At 35.9% G+C, this 19,307-nt stretch overlaps 1 protein-coding gene across 1 annotated transcript in view; it reads left to right on the forward strand.

The window, feature by feature from the left end:
- ELP4 (elongator acetyltransferase complex subunit 4) overlaps positions 1 to 19,307 on the forward strand; it is a 158,684-nt gene that overhangs the window by 13,774 nt on the left and 125,603 nt on the right. Inside the window, exon 3 of the mRNA XM_026087747.1 lies at positions 1,870 to 1,991. Coding sequence (XP_025943532.1) covers positions 1,870 to 1,991 — 122 coding nt within the window. The remainder of the gene's footprint in view (positions 1 to 1,869; positions 1,992 to 19,307) is intronic.

The following is a 19,307-nucleotide window of genomic DNA, read 5'->3' on the forward strand; positions in this document are numbered from 1 at the left end:
AGTTATAAGTCTATAGCTAAAAAATGTATATTAAAACAATTATCACAAATACCAAATTCAAAAGTTAAAAAAGAAAAAAAAAAGCAGGAAATAAATTCTGTACTGCCCCATGGATTTGAAAATGTAGATTTTGAATTTCTTTCTCTTGTTAATCTAGGCTTTTAAAGTGTCAATATTTGTGTATGCTATCCAGAAAGCAGCAGTGTATCACTATTTTTCTGTCATTTGCTTCCTAGTTTCTGCATTGCTGTTATGTTCTTTCTCCTTTTTTGGTATACGTCTCCTTTCTTCCTTTTTTCCCCACCCTACCTCATTGGTGATTTTTGACTCCTAAGCTCCAGAACTTACTCTTTTGGTACATATCAAAGTGATACTCTTTTTTACTCCTTTAAATACTTCTTTATATACTATACTACTATATGCTATACTACTAAAGGAGTATAAAAATACTTCTTTAGTACTTTTTACAACTTAGTTTTGAATGACAACAACTTCTTTCTAGCCTTTTTTCTTGGTTTTATGCCTGTGGGGTTTTTTTATATTTTCATATGTGATTCATAATAGAGAGGAATTGTTCCCAAATCATACAAAGAATGGCTTGAGAGTCCTGTTGGTCCTGCATAAAGAAAATATCATCCTGTATTGTTCTGCCACAACATCCCTGTGTATTATTTTCCAGCAACCACATTAGCAGATGGAGAGTAAAACCTTACATTGTTGCATTCACTTTTCTCCCCCTCCAAAATATGTCAGATATCACTTGCAAATAAATGCCAGAAACATGTTGTTCTGAAGGGCATGATCTAAAATTTTACTGGACAATTAATCTGATTATTGTATTGTGAGGAATGTTTTATGCTGATGTTAACATTACTGTTGTTTGTATTTCCTAAAAATAAAGAAAATTGAAGATGTTTCAAATTTCAGAAGTTTTCTTTTACTCGTTTGCTTCACCCATAATTTGGAGTTACAATAAAGTTTAATTGTACAAAGCTCACTGAGACTTCTTACGTCTCATAATTTCTGATACTTAACTTGCAACAAAGAAAAGCTCAAGGAAACGCTAGCCTTCTGAAGTCATTGGGAGTTTGTATGTTGATTTCAGGAGATTAGTATTCATGGTATGTGTTAGCACATATTGTCACGTCTCTTAAACTGTTTAAGTTCACGTGTCTTGAATGTGTTCATGTTTTTGCTCTGGATAGCTTTCAAAAATGGCATTCCAAATGGATTGTCAGTCAGTTGAAATTTTGCTTTTAAAAGCTTTATACAGATTTGCAGGTTTGTTGGTTCCCCTCACCCCCAATATTTTGGTGTTTGTGTTGCCTGTTTTGTAGTTCTTACAGTTTTGAAAGAAATACTGGTATAAAAATATTTCTGTAAGAAACACTACCATTATGGCTTTCTCATGCCTAAGTTTTACATGATTAAATTTAAAAAAGCATCAATTAGTAGATATTTTAAGTCATTATTAATATTTTAAGCATTAAAAATATGAGTTTTAACACAATTCTCCCAAATGAACAAAACTCCTTCCCATTAAACCATGATTTGGATAATCTTAGTTGATACTGTTGGTAAACCTTGTCATTGAAGGTGGCATTATTGCTACCATAGGTCTGTATCCCATCTGTATCTTAGAATCAAACATGATTGAGAACTATTTCTCTGTCTTGAAAGATTAGGAATGCAATATTATTGAGTATGACATTTAAAGCTCTAGTTCTATATTGTTTAACCGTTATCTCTGTTCTACATTACATAGCCAATGAGGAGGTACATGAAAAGAGAACTTTTGTAGTGTTGTGGAAATTCATATATCTATTTTATCTAATAAAAAAAAAAATCCAACCATTCTTGTTTCCACAGAGGAAGATAAATTTGGTGTTTACTCCAATTTGTTGTTCAAGTATTTTCTCGCGGAGGGAGTTGTCTCTGGACATGAATTGTTTGTTGCTTCTGCTAAAGAGCTTCCTGCCAACATCTTAAAGGTAAAAAAGACTAGTATCTTTTGACAAGTAAAGCTGTAATCTCTTGATGAATTTAAATGCATTTAAAGATGTATATGTTGTATAGTAACAAATGGATTATCTTCGTGGTTCACAAGAATACACTGGGAAGTGCAGGAGTATTTACATTAGCCAAATTTGGGAATTATATTTAGCCTCCCTCTGTAGACAATGGAGTAAGATCCTCCCAAGGGACATAAGAGTAGGATCCTACTTATCCTTTATTTTGATTATAAAAGGAATCGAGGCAGACTAGATGGCTAAGTTGGATGGTTTGATTAAACCCAGCTGTTTACAGTTTCTACCTACTTATAGTAAAGAGTAGTTAAGCTGCTTTTAATATATTGTAGGGGAAATAGTTTACAGTTTATGTATATATTTCTTGCAGCTATTTATAGGAAGGAAGAATGAAATTTAACATCTTTAAGTACAACTTCCTTTACATGTACTTTTCATTCTGACTACCATCTTTCTACTGGGAAACTTGGTAGCTTTGGATTAGGTCATATAGAAAGGCTTCTTTCAGACTTCAGCAAGCTTCTAATCAAACACTGATAGTTTCCATTATAAGGAAACAATTTTAAGGGAGAAAAAGCCTGATCAACACTGCAAAAAATTGCTGAAGTGCGAGGATAGTCTTACCAAACTTCATTAAATATTTTATGTCTTTCTAAGGCTGCTTTTTTCTAATATCAAAAGTAACATATAATTTACTGATTACTTCTGCATCAAGTGAAGTCTGGCTATTTCCTTAAGAGTCTTCAGAGACTCTGTGTTTCTGGACAAAATGATTACTTTCTTTTTCCTACCTAGTGATGCTAGATTCTGTGCCTTATCTATTTAGTATTATCTTAAGTATTTGGGAGAAAGTGTATTCTGAATGAAAAGATACAACTGTGGTTATGACAAATCTGATTGTTTCTACAATGATCTTAAACCTAAAGAGTGTTCATTTAGGGATGGAATTTTTATCATTTGTTTCATTTTAGAATATAGCCTAAATAAATAGGTTAGAATTTGATTGTGAAGTATGAATAACACAAGAACATCCTATATATATTTTAAAAGGTTAGTTTTAAAATAGATAATCAAGTCATTGACTCTCTGACTGTACAATACCAGATCATTGCAGTTACTTTTCCTCATCAAAATTAAATTATCCAGAGGAATATTTTTATTGTGTTATATTTAAATATCTTTAAATGGCTAACGTGTTTTATTCTTCTTTCATTCACCTTTGACTCAATGGCTCACAGCATGGCATAATTTTTCTAGCTCCTGTTCACTTTGTTTTTACAAGTTAATGAACAGACCTTATTACATACCTCCATCCTTTCTGTACCAGTTTGAGTTCATACTCTGACTGGTTGATTAGTCTCATGTGACTAATTGAGTTTCATCATCTGGTTTAGAATACGTTTTCCTTCTTATTTTTAGGGGTAGTCACTAGGTAATCATACTGCATTCCTCTGTTGTAACTCCACAGCGGTGTTACTATAAGAGATTATAAAAGGATAATATTACCACAGGGAAGTTGAGAGAATATATTTTTGTCTTGTTTTCTTCCTCAGTTTGTGTGTTTATGTATCCAGCAGTACTCTTGTCTATGCTTTTCGACTCTTGCCTTGACTATTCACTGCTTTCTTTGCTTAACAGGAAAGGTACAATAAAGTTAATTTCTCTGATTTGTATTGCTATCTTGAAATTGTTTCAGAGAGACCCTGTAATACATTTAGCATCAATATAGAAAATTATGTGCTTTCACACTTGGCAAGCTTGGGCACCTTTAGAAAAGCCAATATGCATTATCTAAAAGAACACTATTGCCTCACCTGGAAGTTCACCTAAGACTGGCTTTGGACATAGCTCTCAAAGGACAGAGGTAGAGGAATTTTCCCCAAGACTGCCTTACTTAACTTCTAAAAGAGAGGACATTCAAGCACTTCATCAAGAAATCCCCTCCTGTGATAAAAATGAGCTCCTCAGGATTTAGACATTTCCACCAAATCACGTTTTCAAGACAACACGTCTGATCTTTGAATACCATTGTGTTTTGTTTAGTGTGAATACTAATTAATTTATTGTCAATATTTGTCTAGACTGTATTCTTTACTAGAAAGGCAACATGATTTTGTATATATCAACCTTGAATTACATATTTTTTATATATATATACTTTTTTAAAAACAAAATTCAGGCATGGATTCAATATATTCTATAACTAGTATTGTAATTAACTATTATTTTACCTAAAGGCAGTTTTAAACTACCTTATGTCCTTATTGTGAGGTCACTCTATACATTCAGTTCTCTGCTGAGATGCTGTAATTGCCCTATTCTAATTTTATGATGTGATTTGAAGTTTCTTGAACCTATAACCAAGACAAATATTGCTGGTAGTAGGAAGGGGAAAAGACAATCTTATAGACCATAATTATCTTGAGATTGTGTATAACTAAAAGACAAGTAGAGGATAAAAAGCCCAGATCAGCTGCCTAAGATATATTATATTACCACCCACCAATTTATCCATCATCCTTTGAAAACATATTCATGCCTTTTGTAGTCAAAGCTCCTTCAGGAAGTTGGCATTAAGACGTAATGCTGAAAAATTATACATCTCTGGTAAATCCTACAGAACTATATACATGCTGCTTTTTAGAAGTATTTTAAACATTTCAGAGCATTTCTGTTCAATCTATATTCTTCAACAAAAGGCAGCTTTTTACTATAAATTCTGGGAACAGTTTAATATAAGAAATAATATGATATATTTCTGTAGCAGATTATTAAAAAAAACAAGATTACATTGGAAAATGAAAAACTAATCAATAATATTTCCTTCAGTCATTTTATATCTTAACATTTCATTTTCAATAGCAATCCTTACACTTAGACTTAAAATTAAAAAGAATGATTATGTCCTCACACAGAAAAAGCAAAAGGAAACTAATAAAATAGGTTTGTTTCTTGTATCCATTTTCTTAACTTCACTGTGTTTAGGGGCTATATTTTTTATATAATTCAGCACTCTAAAGCCAACTATTTTGAAGTTGCATATAATGTATGTGTTTAGAATGGAACATATATATTTGAGTATATGGATATATTTATTACAGGGAAAATCAAACTTCAAAACTAAACTACTCTGAAAAATGAGGTAAAAATGTTAGTGACTAAAGCCAAGCTGGGAGAAGCAGCTGCATATCATCTTTCAGTAGGCACTGTTGTACTCTGCTGAGAAAAAAGAAAGYGACACTTACCTGGAGGCTACGAATTCTCACGCTGACCATTGTGAATGGGACTTACTTCATGCCCTTTGCCTTTTTCAATTCAGAAAAAGTGGTCTCAGGGTAAACAAGCAAACTTAAGCCTTTATAACATGGAGCCAGCTAGATACCTTCTGCAGAAACAGATTCAGTTGTGTGCATCTTTTAAATTAGGAAATATATTTTCTCTGTTGGTGTGCATTCACGCTGTAAGTGTTCTCATTGCAGGAACTTAAGCTGCTTGCTTTTTTGCCTTGAGTATAGGTATATGCCTTTACATCTTTGTATACAAAGAAAAGGTCAAAACCACCCTCAACTACCTGGCTGTACTTAGAAAGTCATCTGACACTTTTTTCCTGTTCAGATGTGCAGTTTACTTCTTCACACTTCTGTTATTTATGCAAGTGTAAGAAGGATCTATATACTGTCCAGGTGGCGGGTTCCTTACCAACATAATTTGATTTGTGTTTACTTCTTATTTTGTTTGGTTGGGGGTTTTGTTGTTTTTGTTTGGGTGGGGCTTTTTGTTTGTGTTTCAAACACTGCTTCCTCCTCAGGATGAACTGAAGTTTTTCCCAGTCTGTAGGGGATATCTTTTTGTCTTAAAGGCTTTATAGTATGTTTGCAGAATGTATGGCTTCAGACCAGTCCCAGATGCAGCTGGAAACAGGGGTCTAGCAAATCCATGGTTATAGGTATAGTTGCTTGATCATAGTCCCCTAGTGTCAGAAAAGACATAGAGATCATTTTAAGGGTGCCATCGCATCAGGTGGAGAATGGTTAGAGCACTATGCTCAAGTGCTTTAACTTGACTCTGGAGACTCTAGAGCTGTTTTCCCTTTCCTCCTTTTCCCAATGAGTTTTTATAGCTTTCTAGCAACAAGATGAAATTCAACTTTTTGTCCTTTCTTATTCAGCTACTGTTACTAATATCCTAGTACCATATTACATCTGATCCAGTACTCTGAACATCTGATAGTCAGTACCTACTTCAGTGTTTCAGCTGCCGTTCCTAGTTCTACTAACAATTTGACCGGTAGACTTCTGCTTTACTTGTGATTATGTAATTTCTTCTTCTTGTCCAGCCCTTTTGCTTTGCCCTGATATTTCTGCTTCTGGCTGGCTTGAGTTTTGTCTTTCTAAAAAAAACAAAAATACATGGAAGAAGGGGGTATTGGGAGGGAGGAGGAAAAGAGAGGCTGCTGTCCTATCTCAGGCTTCACAGCACGCTGTGGATCTTGCCATCTGTTTGGGTTTTTTGCAAACAGAAGTATTTTTGTTCCTAAAGACTGTCCAGCCACATGACTCGTTGTATGAAGGTCACTTCTATAAGATCACAAAGGATCTGTTGCTTGAATGTCAGTAGAATGTGTTCTGGCCAATGATCTTGGTACTTCTGGCAAAATAGTGGCCAGATTATGATTGTTTAGTGTCCTATTCATGCTTTTACCACGTACTGTGCAACTGTTAAAGCATCTAGGAAAGATGCAGTATGGAGAACAGTTCTATACTTTGTTTCCTAAGAAAACTGAAATGTACCTTCAGATAGCTGCCTCTGTGGGTAAAATATTGGAAACCATACTTTTTCAAGATATGTTTCTATATACGTATATATGTATATTCATTACCTCCCTTATTCACATTCTTTGTCCCATCTTTTTCAGCCTTCTAGATTGAGAAAAACTGTGGGGCATATGGTATCCCTGTCCTCTTCTAACCTCTTCATATTTAGATATAGGGCTGAACCAATAGTAACAAGACAAAGTTTTGCGGTATGGTAGGGTTTTCCTCCGTTATATGAAATGGAACCTGCACTAGTATAAATTGCAAGCAATAGGAGAGCTATAGTTCCTTGTCTTTCTCTTAGAAAACGTTCTCTAGATATTTATATATTTTTGTTAATCCAAAATGTTATTGAAGTTACCGATGAATTCATGTGAGTGGAGTGCAACATCATTAGCATATACTTTTGTAGTAGTCTGATTTTGAGTTTAGAAAATGTCTAGGTTTAACTAGTAAAATCRTCTTGGTCTTTAATAAAATGGTCTTGGGCTTTCTTGGTGTTTCAAATTGCTATCCATAAAATATTATATAAATCAATAGCAGAATACTAGATTATAAGAAAGTGCATATGAAAATACCAGRAATCTATTATTTGAGCTGTAAGGTTAGACTAGATGAAGCATAAATGCCAGCATTTTTTCAGGCTCCTCAAAACTATTGGGCTCAAAACTATTTTGCCCAATTTGAGATATTTGGAATCAGCTGAACTTTTAGAGAATGATGCATAATTTCTAAAAATATGGACTCTTGAAGGTTTTTCAGGTAGTCATTGAATGTTCATGTGCGTGTATGTACACACACACACACACACACACACACAGAGTCTTGACCTGAGTTTGCCATGCAGAGAATGAACTATGTGCAGAGAGAGTGGATGGGATGCTTTAAGGCATTTTTCTGATGTCAGATTCTCCTAGTTACAGAATTTAAAGGATATCTGGGCTTATCTTCCCTCACACCTTCTGAAAATAATCAGAAAACAACATGGGGATGTTTCAGTGAAGTTATTTGACCAGCCTATATAAGAGGCAGGTTAGATATAAAATAAGAGTAAACAAATCACTACTGTAAGATTAGTGCACAGCACAACAGAAGATCATCTAAATTCCCGGTATACAGCTGTTGTAGCTCACTTCACATAAGCTATCTCCCTCTCCTCTTCCAGGCCTTTGAATATTGCCTGGACACCACTGTAATCAGTGAAATTAGAAGGGGATTGCATCCACTCTAAGTTAGGCAGGATGCCAAACTGACTTCTGGAAGCCATACAAATATGGAAAATACAGCAGTTTAGTCCCTTCTCCTTGTTGATAACAAGGTATGGTCCCACTTGTGGCTCCAGGCAAGTAAAAGATATGCCTCCTCTCCACCCTCCCCCCAAAAAAGGAAAAGAAAATGTAGTAAAGATATGAAAATTAGCCAATTGTTGAGATATCTGTTATTTGTGTTGGATACATTTCTACATTTCTTGCTTTTCCTATATCAGACTTGATAATAAATTTCTAAAACTGCCTATGTGTGTATCTTTGCCATTTTTCCTTTAAAGCTGAGTAATTATTTTATCTAGGCCTAGGGGAAACAGTCTCACAAGCTGTAATGAGCAAAAATCAGATTCCATTTGCCTGTTATGATCACTTCTTGATAACAGAATGCTCTCTGTTAAGTTGATATTACCTTGGAGGCTGCATAAAGTTTGTCTCTGGAGGAAGATTTACTGGTCATTATACAGGCAGACGTAAACCAACATCCCATATAGCCAAACACTTTCCCAGTGGGACCCATGGCCAATGTTATCTCTTGGACCATTCCCCTGGGAACCAAGAAGCAGGAGGTGGAAGTGCAGGAGGTCCAGAACTGCTTTCCAGAGCTGCATCTGTTCATCTCCTGTGGAAAAGTTGAAGAATGCTTTGTGCGCTTACTACATTTCTATGGTTTTAGCAGTAGATTTTTCTGGAACTGAAAATTCTGTTTTTGTATTGGAACTTTGTTACAGGATACTTCTGGACTTTCTTGAGATTCCCTTTTTGGAACCTTTCCTAAAAGAAGAGAGGGTAAAAAGCACTTCCTTCAAGAATACTGGTGCAAAAAACTTAATTTGACATAGTCTATGAACCTGCCACTTATATCTCTGCTATAGAGGATAGCTTTCTAGAATGGAAATGTGTTCCCCAAAGTTCTACCCTCGTTCACGTCCTACATCTCCCTTTGAGGATTACTATATATGTTTACCTCGTACATCTAGCACCATTGTACTTGTTTGGAAAAGATTTAAAATTTTTCATCTCAAGCAAGGTGTTTATACTGAGCTGACCTGAAGAACAAAGTGCACATTGACTCTTTTTTCTTTGAGAAGATGAATGTTAAAAGAAGCTAGCTAAATGTACTTTTGTTATTGCTAGGGTTATTTGGAAAAAAAAATACAACAGTTTCTGAGCTTCATTATTGTATTAAATATGTGGACAACCTCTTGAAAGAGAAGCTTTTTATTATGGACTTTTTTGCTTTTTTGTATTATGGATTTTTTTATTACAGCAAAGTACATTGTACCATTGTTCTTGCAGTTTTTCCTCATCGATATGGCTCTAAAACATTGTTTCATCAAAAGAAGAACAGCAAACATGGAGGAACTGATTGGAATGGTGACCAGGGCTTTCCAAGCTTGTGTTTTGGAAGAGTGCTATTCTAACTCCTTCCCTTTCTCTTCACAATCTGCTGTTGTGAAAGAAGTGATCTATAAAATTAAGGGGTGCTTATACGGTTGTTATCTGATATTTTTAGATGTACATAAAGAAGGTAAAAGCATAACAAACTGAAAGGCAAAAATATATACGCAAGCAGGGCTGTATTCCTATTGTCCTTTTTTTCTGATTGTATTTGCAAAATACATGAGTCTTACAGTGAGACGGTTGCTCATGCATGATGCTGCAGTTGCATGCTGTTAAATGTTGCCACTCAAATCCATACAGGTGCAACACTAGTGGACTTTTCTCCCAATTTTCTATCTCTGTTTCTGAAGTAAAGATAACCTTTTGGCATAAAGATTAGAGTTGAAGTACTAAAGTTTTCATCATATGTTTCCTCAAAATACAGCTTTCAGACTTTGGAGAGACTGAGCCCTGTAGCTGTCTTGGAGTTTGAGAAGTTCCTTGGCAAAATTTAATTTCTTTATTACAGTTCTTATGCCTCTGTTTCATTTTCTTGTTTGTGTGTTGGGTAGGTAGAATATCTATGTCACATTTTTATAATATAATCTTCTATGGTACAGGACATGTCAAAATTGTCATAAGCTTGACACAGGAGTTGTATGGGTGCAGAGGAATATTTATGCCAGAAGAAATACTTCTGCTTAAAAAGAATGAAAACATTTTAAACAGGACCCGTGCTGAGAACTCTCTGAAGTGTAAAGCTTAGTCTTCATCAAATGTTCAAACCAATTTAACAGAGACATTTTCCAGAAGTAATGGAAAATTGTCTAGCTTAAATTTTAGGTTTCCTATCTACCAATCTCTGGCTGTTTATTTATTAGAACTTCTTTTTTCGTGGTCTTAGTTATGACATGATAAGTCTTTGTTTTTAAACAGAGATCTTATATAGCCTATTAAATGTATCATAAAAATGAAAGTAGTCATTTATTCAAACAAGCGAACAAAACATGTTTAGGCTTCTGTATTCAGAAACAACCATTTTACAAGTCTACTTTGTAACTTTGCAAAATTGGTTTGTTCAATTAGTGACATTGCTTACAATGCTCATCTCTAAATGTGTTCATGAATAATCTTTTTTTGATGTTATTTAAATCTGTTTAGGCTAGTGCCTTATACACTGTGGCAGAGTTTACAGAATTCTGGACAAGGACCCTCTCAGCATTTTTATCTAGGTTCTTCACATTACTTATCTCAGTGTATCGTTCTCCTTTTTGTTGTATGTATTTTTTACTTACCTAGGAATTCATGAGCTGATTCAGAAAATGATGAAATAAGAAAATACATTATCTAATCTTCTCCTATGCATTCTTAGTTTTCAGTGTTGTTAAAAAGAGTTGTGATGGGAGGAAATTATTACAGAAAGTAGTATGACTTGACCACAGGGTTTACTTGTATGTATGTCAAGTACAGAATATATTTATTTTCCCATTAAAAAAAGATGTAGCTACTTAGAATAATTCAATTAACCTTTCTTCATTTCATAAAACAGGAATTCTACTTCCCTTTCTCTCCTTGCACAGTTCTCATTTATCTTGGGTTGACATCCATTCAATGCTTTGAATATCAAAGAAAAATTTGAGTAGAACTAAAAATCTTACCTGGAGATGGAAAGAAATTGTTGTACAAGGGGCACTGAAGGAAAAAAAAATGTGTATCCAGTCATTTGTGTTTTTCAACAATAGACCTTGTGTTCACAAGTGTTTACAATCAAAATAGTCATCCTCCCTTTTGGGAGTAGGGTCCTTTAAACTGACATTTATATAATACATTATTGAAAAGAAAATATTTACCCTTCCTGACTTACCATCTGGTGTCCTTTACTAAAAATTAACATAATGAAAAAAGGACTTAAATTTGTGTGAGTTTAAACTATTTAAATATTAGTGCAATTAAAGATCAACAGTGAATTGTACTCCCGTTAATATTTTCCTTATTTTCCATGCTTCTTTAATCATACCTGTGAAAATACTGCTTGCAAAATAGTTGCATAAAACCATTTGAACAAAATATTTTTGATACATAGATAGTTTAAAATTCTTAAGTACTATTAATTATACAGTTATCAAAACCCATAAGGATCAAAGGATTTCATATAAGAGGAATTTCATATCCAGCTTGGATTACGTTGCTAAATAATAGCACAGTAGTACTTCTTTAGCATTGTAAAATAGCTTAGAGAGGAGTATGATTCCTGTAGCTGGTGTAATGCATTGGTAATTAAGAGGGTGTGAGGTTAAGCTTCATTAACTGCTGGGGATTGTATCTTGGATTTTATTATCCCTTAGAGAATATAAGAACTGAGAGAGGTCAAACTGTTAGAATCTGATTTTGCTTAGTGCATCTGCCAAAACAAGGCAAGCAAAGTAATGCAACAGCAAACACGTAAAGGCCTGGGTTGCTAGTAGATATGGGTTGTGCATATTTTCATTACAAGGATAAAAGATGTATATAAGATGTATATATGAATATAAATTATTTCATGGGCCTGATAAAACCCTCATAAGTTTGGATTGTGGGAAACAAAATGATTTTAATTGCACTGTGAATTTAGTATTAGTGCTTTAAAAAACTAGATTTTTTTCCAAACTTATTTTTCTTTTTAAAACATAGCAGCAAACTTCCTTCCCTCTTTTTCTTCTTTGTACTGCATCTCACTCTACAAACAGACAGGCACTCCAGAGAAACTGCACTTTAACTTTAGCACTTGTCTGCCTTTTTGTATTTTCATGCTACATAGCAAAGACTTGTATTTTACTTGACCCCAAGAAATGCTGTATATTTTCTTTTTATTTTTAACTAATGCACTGTTATGTGTTTTGTTTTTCTATATACTTTATGAGAGATTTGTCTTTTTTTAGCCTGGGAGAATGTAACAGTTTTCAGAAGTTGACACACTGATGCCACAAAATTGTCAGTCCCAAAGCTTTTCAAAGCTGTATCATATGGGAACTGAGGTATTTTTAAGCAGAAATAAGTTAGAGATATTATGGGCTGATAAAACAACTCTCCTTTTCTTAGAGTCTTTTCTTTTAATAACACACACTTTCATTTCCAAATTCTGAATGAAATTTTTGAAGCAACTTTCAGGCATCTTAATAATCTTGCATTCTTCTCAAATTCTGATTTTGATTCTAAGAATGTAAATGTATTTATTTAATCCTAAATAGGCTCACAATCCTGAATCTTTTTTTTAATAAGCACTGAAAAGGATTTTCTTATTTCCAGCAGAATTTTAAGTGCTTTTAATATGTGATAGAGCAGTACAGTTCTCAAATAGTGACTTAATAAAACTGCTGGAAACTAATGTTTTTGTTTATTAATTTGTAATGACTTTGGGAGAAAAGGTGTTATGGTAGAGCCCTGCGCTTGAATTGTGCATCCACACAGATATTTTGAGGAAAAGCCCAGGCTCAGCCGTCTTGAAATACAGAAGTTTATAGAAACCCCTGCTCTCTGCATCTGTCCTGCTGCATGGTTTTCAGTTCATTTTTTGTAGAGCTGTGACAGAGGAACCCTGTGGTCTGTGACTAGTTTGACTGCTGGGCTGCTTCAGTCTTTCCATAACTCTTTTATTTTTTCTTCTCTTTTTAAAACCAATCTAAGAAGTGACGAATGCTCTGTAGTTCACAGAATCACAGAATGGTTGAGGTTGGAAGGGACCTCTGCAGATCATCTAGTCCAACCCCCCTGCTCAAGCAGGGTCACCTAGAGCACGTTGCACAGGATTGCATCCAGGCGCGTTTTGAATATCTCCAGAGAAGGAGACTCCRCAACCTCTCTGGGCAACCTSTTCCAGTGCTCTGTCACCCTCACAGTGAARAAGTWTTTCCTCATGTTCAGATGGAASTGTCTGTGTTTCAGTTTGTGCCCGTTGCCTCGCGTCCTGTCACTGGGCACCACTGAAAAGAGTCTGGCYCCATCCTCTCGACACCCTCCCTTCAGATACTTGTACACRTTGATAAGATCTCCTCTGAGCCTTCTCTTCTCCAGGCTAAACAGGCCCAGCTCTCTCATTCTTTCCTCATAAGAGAGATGCTCCAGTCCCCTAATCATCTTTGCAGCCCTTCGCTGGACTTGCTCCAGTAGTGCCACATCCCTCTTGTACTGGGGAGTCCAGAACTGGACGCAGTACTCCAGATGTGGCCTCACCAGGGCTGAGTAGAGGGGGAGAATCACCTCCCTCGACCTGCTGGCAACACTCTTCCTGATGCACCCCAGGATACCATTGGCCTTCTTGGCCACAAGGGCACATTGCTGCCTCATGGTCAACTTGGTGTCCACCAGCACTCCCAGGTCCTTCTCAGCAGAGCTGCTTTCCAGCAGGTTAACCCCCAACCTGTACTGGTGCAGGGGGTTATTCCTCCCCAGGTGCAGGACCCTGCACTTGCCTTTGTTGAACTTCATGAGGTTCCTCTCTGCCAAGCTCTCCAGCCTGTCCAGGTCTCTCTGAATGGCAGCACAGCCCTCTGGTGTATCGGCCACTCCTCCCAGTTTTGTATCGTCGGCAAACTTGCTGAGGGTGCACTCTGTCCCTTCATCCAGGTCATTGATGAAGAAGTTGAACAAGACTGGACCCAATACTGATTCTCTGCATCCTTTGTCACCAGGGCACCCACCCCATTCAGCAAAGGGCCCGCATTTTCCCTAGTCTTCCTCTTGCTACTGATGTATTTGAAGAAGCTCCTCTTGTTGTTCTTGACATCTCTTGCCAGATTTAATTCCGGACGGGCCTTAGCCTTCCTTGTCGCATCCCTGCATGCTCTGACAACGTTCCTATATTCCTCCCAAGTGGCCTGTCCCCCTTTCCACTTTCTGTATACTTCCTTCTTTTGGTTGAGTTTTGCCAGGAGCTCCCTGCTCATCCATGCAGGTCTCCTACTTCCTTTGCTTGACTTCCTACTCATAGGGATGCACCGCTCTTGAGCCTGGAGGAAGTGATACTTGAATGTTAACCAGCTCTCTTGAACGCCCCTTCCTTCTAGGGCCCTAACCCATGGGATTCCTCCAAGTAGGTCCCTGAARAGGMCAAAGTTTGCTCTCCTGAAGTCCASGGTTGCGAYCCTACTTAGTGCCCTGCCTCCTCCTYGCAGGATCCTGAACTCCACCATCTCATGGTCACTGCAGCCAAGGCTGCCCCCGACCTTCACATCTTCCACCAGTCCTTCTTTGTTTGTTAGTACGAGGTGCAGCAGCACACCTCTCCTTGTTGGCTCCTCCACCACCTGTGTCAAGAAGTTGTCACCAATGCTCTGCAGGAACCTCCGGGACTGTTTGTGCCTAGCTGTGTTGTCTTTGTAGTTTGTTTGTCTGTGTAGTTCTTGGACAGTAGCAAAACCTTTCATGACACTGAAGAGTTATGAAGTATACCTCTAATCAGCCATCTTTGAACTTTGAGAGTCTACTTACGTGATGACAACTGTAAGCTTTTTCTCACTTAGGGACTCTGTATCATTCGGGCATAATCAGTTCTGGAAGGAGCTATTTCCTTGAAACAAAGAATAGCATTTAGTTCGTACAGTGACAGAGAAGGAGAAAGCATTTTATTCCAGTTCTGGTTACCATAAAGATAAAAAGAGGAAGAAATGTTGGGATCATTTCAATTCCAATGTTTTTTGCTTCAAAAAAATGTGAAGACAGTTTCCAAAAGCAGTTTTGTTTCTTTTGGAGGAGGAATTGTGAACTGGACAGATGTTTATTTGCCCATAAAGTAGGTTTATATAACTGTGTTCTCTGTAATTCTCCCCGGTCCCAAGCCCACTAGCCAATTTTAACCTCTCTCCCTTTGCCAAATGTGGTTACAAGGATTTAGTTCTTAAAAGATTTTTGAAAATTGTTGGCTGGGAGATCCGTGAATTAATACATCCTAAGCAAAAACTACAACATTAGCAATCATATATGTATTCTGTTTAGTCTTTTACTTGGCCAATGAACGTATACACGTTGGCTTCAGATCAGCATATGCATACCTTCAAACAGTGGCATCATATTTTGTCTCTTTTTCAAACAATTTATTGTAAATGGGAGAGAAATAAGGGTAAGCAGAAGCTGAGATAGTAGTGTTAAAGGAAAGTTAGGATGCAAATCTGGAGGGAGACAATCTTTGTAAGTTCTGTCATGGAACTTTATTTGAAATGTGTTCATATTACAGATGTACACAGGAAATGAACAGGATTTTCATACTGAAGTGCAACATCTTGGAATGTATTTAAGCACCAGTTAATACACCCAGCAGAGCTCAGGCAATTGGCCTTCAAGTTACCAGTCAGCCCCAAAGGCAGACCACCTTTTCCAGATTGCACCTGGCTTCTGTAAGAAGCTTACTAAGAGACAACAAAGTTCATAACCGCCTCATGCAAGAATATGATTCAGGTTATGTTTGGTTTAGAGCAAAGTGTTTGTTGGGTTGAAAAATGAGATGGTGGTAAGACCAAATAGGCCCAGCAATGTTTTAAGTCTCAGCATATCATGTGAATGTATTTCCTGCATAGAGACAAAAACTCAGTGGTCAGAACATAGTACATCTACGTCCTGACATAGACAGGACATGTATTTTTCAAATAAGAATAGTAGTTACTGCGTAAACACACTTTGAAAAAGCAGCTGGGGAAATAAGAGTTGCTCTTGATATGAGGTAGTTGTTCGTGTGCTCCTGGTTCTATAGGGCAGAAAAGGTCAAGACAGCATAAAGCAGACTAAGCTGATAGATATGCTAACTGCCATTGTACTGAATCAAGGGTTTTCTTGTATTGCTTTGTGTGAACCTAGCCATTTTTAAGCAATCATTTYCTAATATTAGAAGCTTTTATTATGTCAGAATAAAATCTTTTTATTATGTCAGAGGTTAAAATAAACCTACATCGGCAAAAGGCTATTACAGATGGATACCTAGATAGGCTTTCACCTCTGGCAGCCAAGGTCCTTATTGACTTCAGGTGAAACCATTATTCCTTGATCTGTTGATTTGCTGTGCTGGAGACTAGTGTGATTCTTAGCTCAGCTAAAGCATATCGCAGCGGTTAATTGCATCGCACTGCTGTGTGCACTGTCTGCATCTGGTTGTTTTGAACTGAGCTTCTCACATGTCAACAGCTACTATTTGTAACGCCTCCAGTTCAGTCAATATAGTGCTACAGAAGAAGGCTTTGTTCCTTTTTGACTGGGGGGCAGGAACTTTTTTCAATGTTACGTGAAGATATTGAGGTAGCTTCCATTTCTTGGTAATATTTGGAGAATCTCTCTACTCTCTTACTCTGACCTCTGTTCTGTTCTAGCATAAAACATAGTCTCTGTGTAAAAACATAAAAAAAAATTAGATATGATTATATGAATGCAAATCTATACAGCTAAATGCCCCTGTCACAAAATTGTCTTTGTCAATTATTATACAATAAAGTTGAATCAGCAGTGTAACTCATAAATATTAGCAGTGATTCTAGAGGAAAAAAATGTTAAATGGCTTTAAGAAAATATTGGTGTTTTCTCTTTAGTTATAATAAAGGCGAATTGTAAGATATGCCATTTCCTGGATTTCAGCTTTACAGATGAGGTGATAGTTGACCAGTGATATTACAGCAGGAAGAGGTAGCAAYAGATGTGCATCTGCTTACATGGCTGGTAGCATCTGAGACAATGGCAAGCTCAGGGAGTTTGAGGAATCCTTAGGCAGAATTTGCACTAATGATGATCTCTTCCAGACTGCTTATCTGTGACAGCCACTTACCTGTTTTCAGATAAACAGGGGTTGCCCAGCTCCGTAAAAAGTTGCAGGGGGTACCTGAGAGATGGTTGATCTTGGTGAGTGAGAGGAAAAGACTTCTGGAAAATTTATTTTGGGMTGCAGAATTGTTCTTTTACAGAACTCTCATTTTTAAGCAGAAGTGAACAAAAAAAATTTTTTAATATCTTTTTACTTGAGCAATATTTTGAGCTCATGATGTATCATTTACTCTTCAGAGGAAAAAGCCATCTTAAATCTATAAATATCCTTATTAGGAAATTAAATATGCATGCTAGTATCAACTGTTCAGTAATTTGTTTTCAAAATAACACTGTACTTGAAAAATAAGATTAACTCTTTTTTGTGGATATCTGCATTATAAAGTTAGAAATTCAAAATAGCATCTTTCTAATTTTTTGGAAAATCTTTTATATAAACCACATAAAGTAAGTGCAAATAATTTGTGTCTGCAGGTATGTGAAATGCAATGGCACAGTTGTCGCTCATTTTTGTGTTTATACTATCTCACAACTTTTCATTACGGTTTCCTATGTTCATTTTTTCCTATCTGTTAGAAATCCTCATTTTTGGTTTGAAAGTTTCCATGCTTTCTTTCTGGGTGGATATAAGGAAGCTTTGACAGAAGTGATTTTGTATTTTGCTGAAACATCTGTATGTGTAAATTTAATGAAAGCTGTAAATACTAAATAAAATAGTAAACTGTTTGTAGTGTTTTCACCCATAAAGCTGTATTTTTACTACTATAGTATTATGGCTTTGTTGTATTCAAGTATATCTTTTGAGCAAGCAATAAGACATTTGAAACTTAATATTAACACTGTACATAACTGTTCTCACGAAAAGTTTTAATAAGTAGAGGAGTGCTCTTAGAAGAAAGCAGAAGTAAAAACAAAGTGACAAATTCCTGAAGTGTCATCTTCATTTTCCATTGTTTTACACAGAAAGCTTTGCATTGGCCTGGGAGGAGCAGTTGCCTGCCAAGTATGTTTTACTGAGAAATATGCAAATTTGCTGTTAAGAAATATATCCTTTTTAAAGGGAATTTCTTTCACCAATTTAGTGATTGATAATCAAGTACATGATATATACAAAATACCTCAATACCTATGTTTTAGACCGTTGTGATGGTAGAACAAAAATCTCGCATTTGAAGAATACATTGCAGATGCTGTACTACATATGAGTTTGGAGGAAAAAATATATATTTGAGAAGGTAGCACAAGACTGTGCAAACAAAGGATAGTATGTGAATACAGTTCAAGGAATAGATCTGACGTAATCCTAAATCTTGCATTTCTTTGTTGTTAATTAGACATTTAACATACTGATAATGAGTTTAATGTTTAATTCATTCTTGCCTCATACTCTGCTGATGACAGTTACACAACATAGTTGGAAATACAGGGTGGTTAATTAAGAAACAACTTTAACTTTTTTTAACTTATGACTCTTTCTTTAAGAAGATATTTTCAATTGAGAAGGCAGATAATTTAAATTATTACATTCTTTGTTTTCTTTAATTAAAAATAAGAAATTTTATGTTTGAATAGGAAAACGTGAGCCTCTACAGAGCTTTTGCAGTTCACTTGCTAGAAAGAAAGTAAATAAAGATTATTCTCTCAGAGGTGAGGTTTGCATCTTCTGCTTAGCTGCTGAAACACATAGATAAATTGTTTTATTTCTGCAACTTTATGGAAGTAATCACACAAAAGTTTTCGTAGCTTTCATTACCTTTTATCTCAGAGTTTGTACTGACCAACTATTGGCAGAAAGAAAGAAACAACTGTCTTGAAATTAGAAACATGTTCTCAATTTCATTTGCAATTGTAGGTATTACATTAGTTTATACTGAAAAAACAAAAATAATGTTGTTCATAGGAATACGTATTGTACTATGTACAGCCAACATTTTATTTCAATCACACGTATTATAGTGATACTTTAGTCTTCAGATTTCTCTCCTGTATTCTTTTAAACAGAATTAGCTTAATACTAAAGCCAAAATGGACTCATTTAAACTTTC

The sequence above is a fragment of the Apteryx rowi genome, unplaced genomic scaffold (genome assembly GCF_003343035.1).
Source record: "Apteryx rowi isolate R43461 unplaced genomic scaffold, aptRow1 scaffold_73, whole genome shotgun sequence".
Classification (NCBI taxonomy): Eukaryota; Metazoa; Chordata; class Aves; order Apterygiformes; family Apterygidae; genus Apteryx; species Apteryx rowi.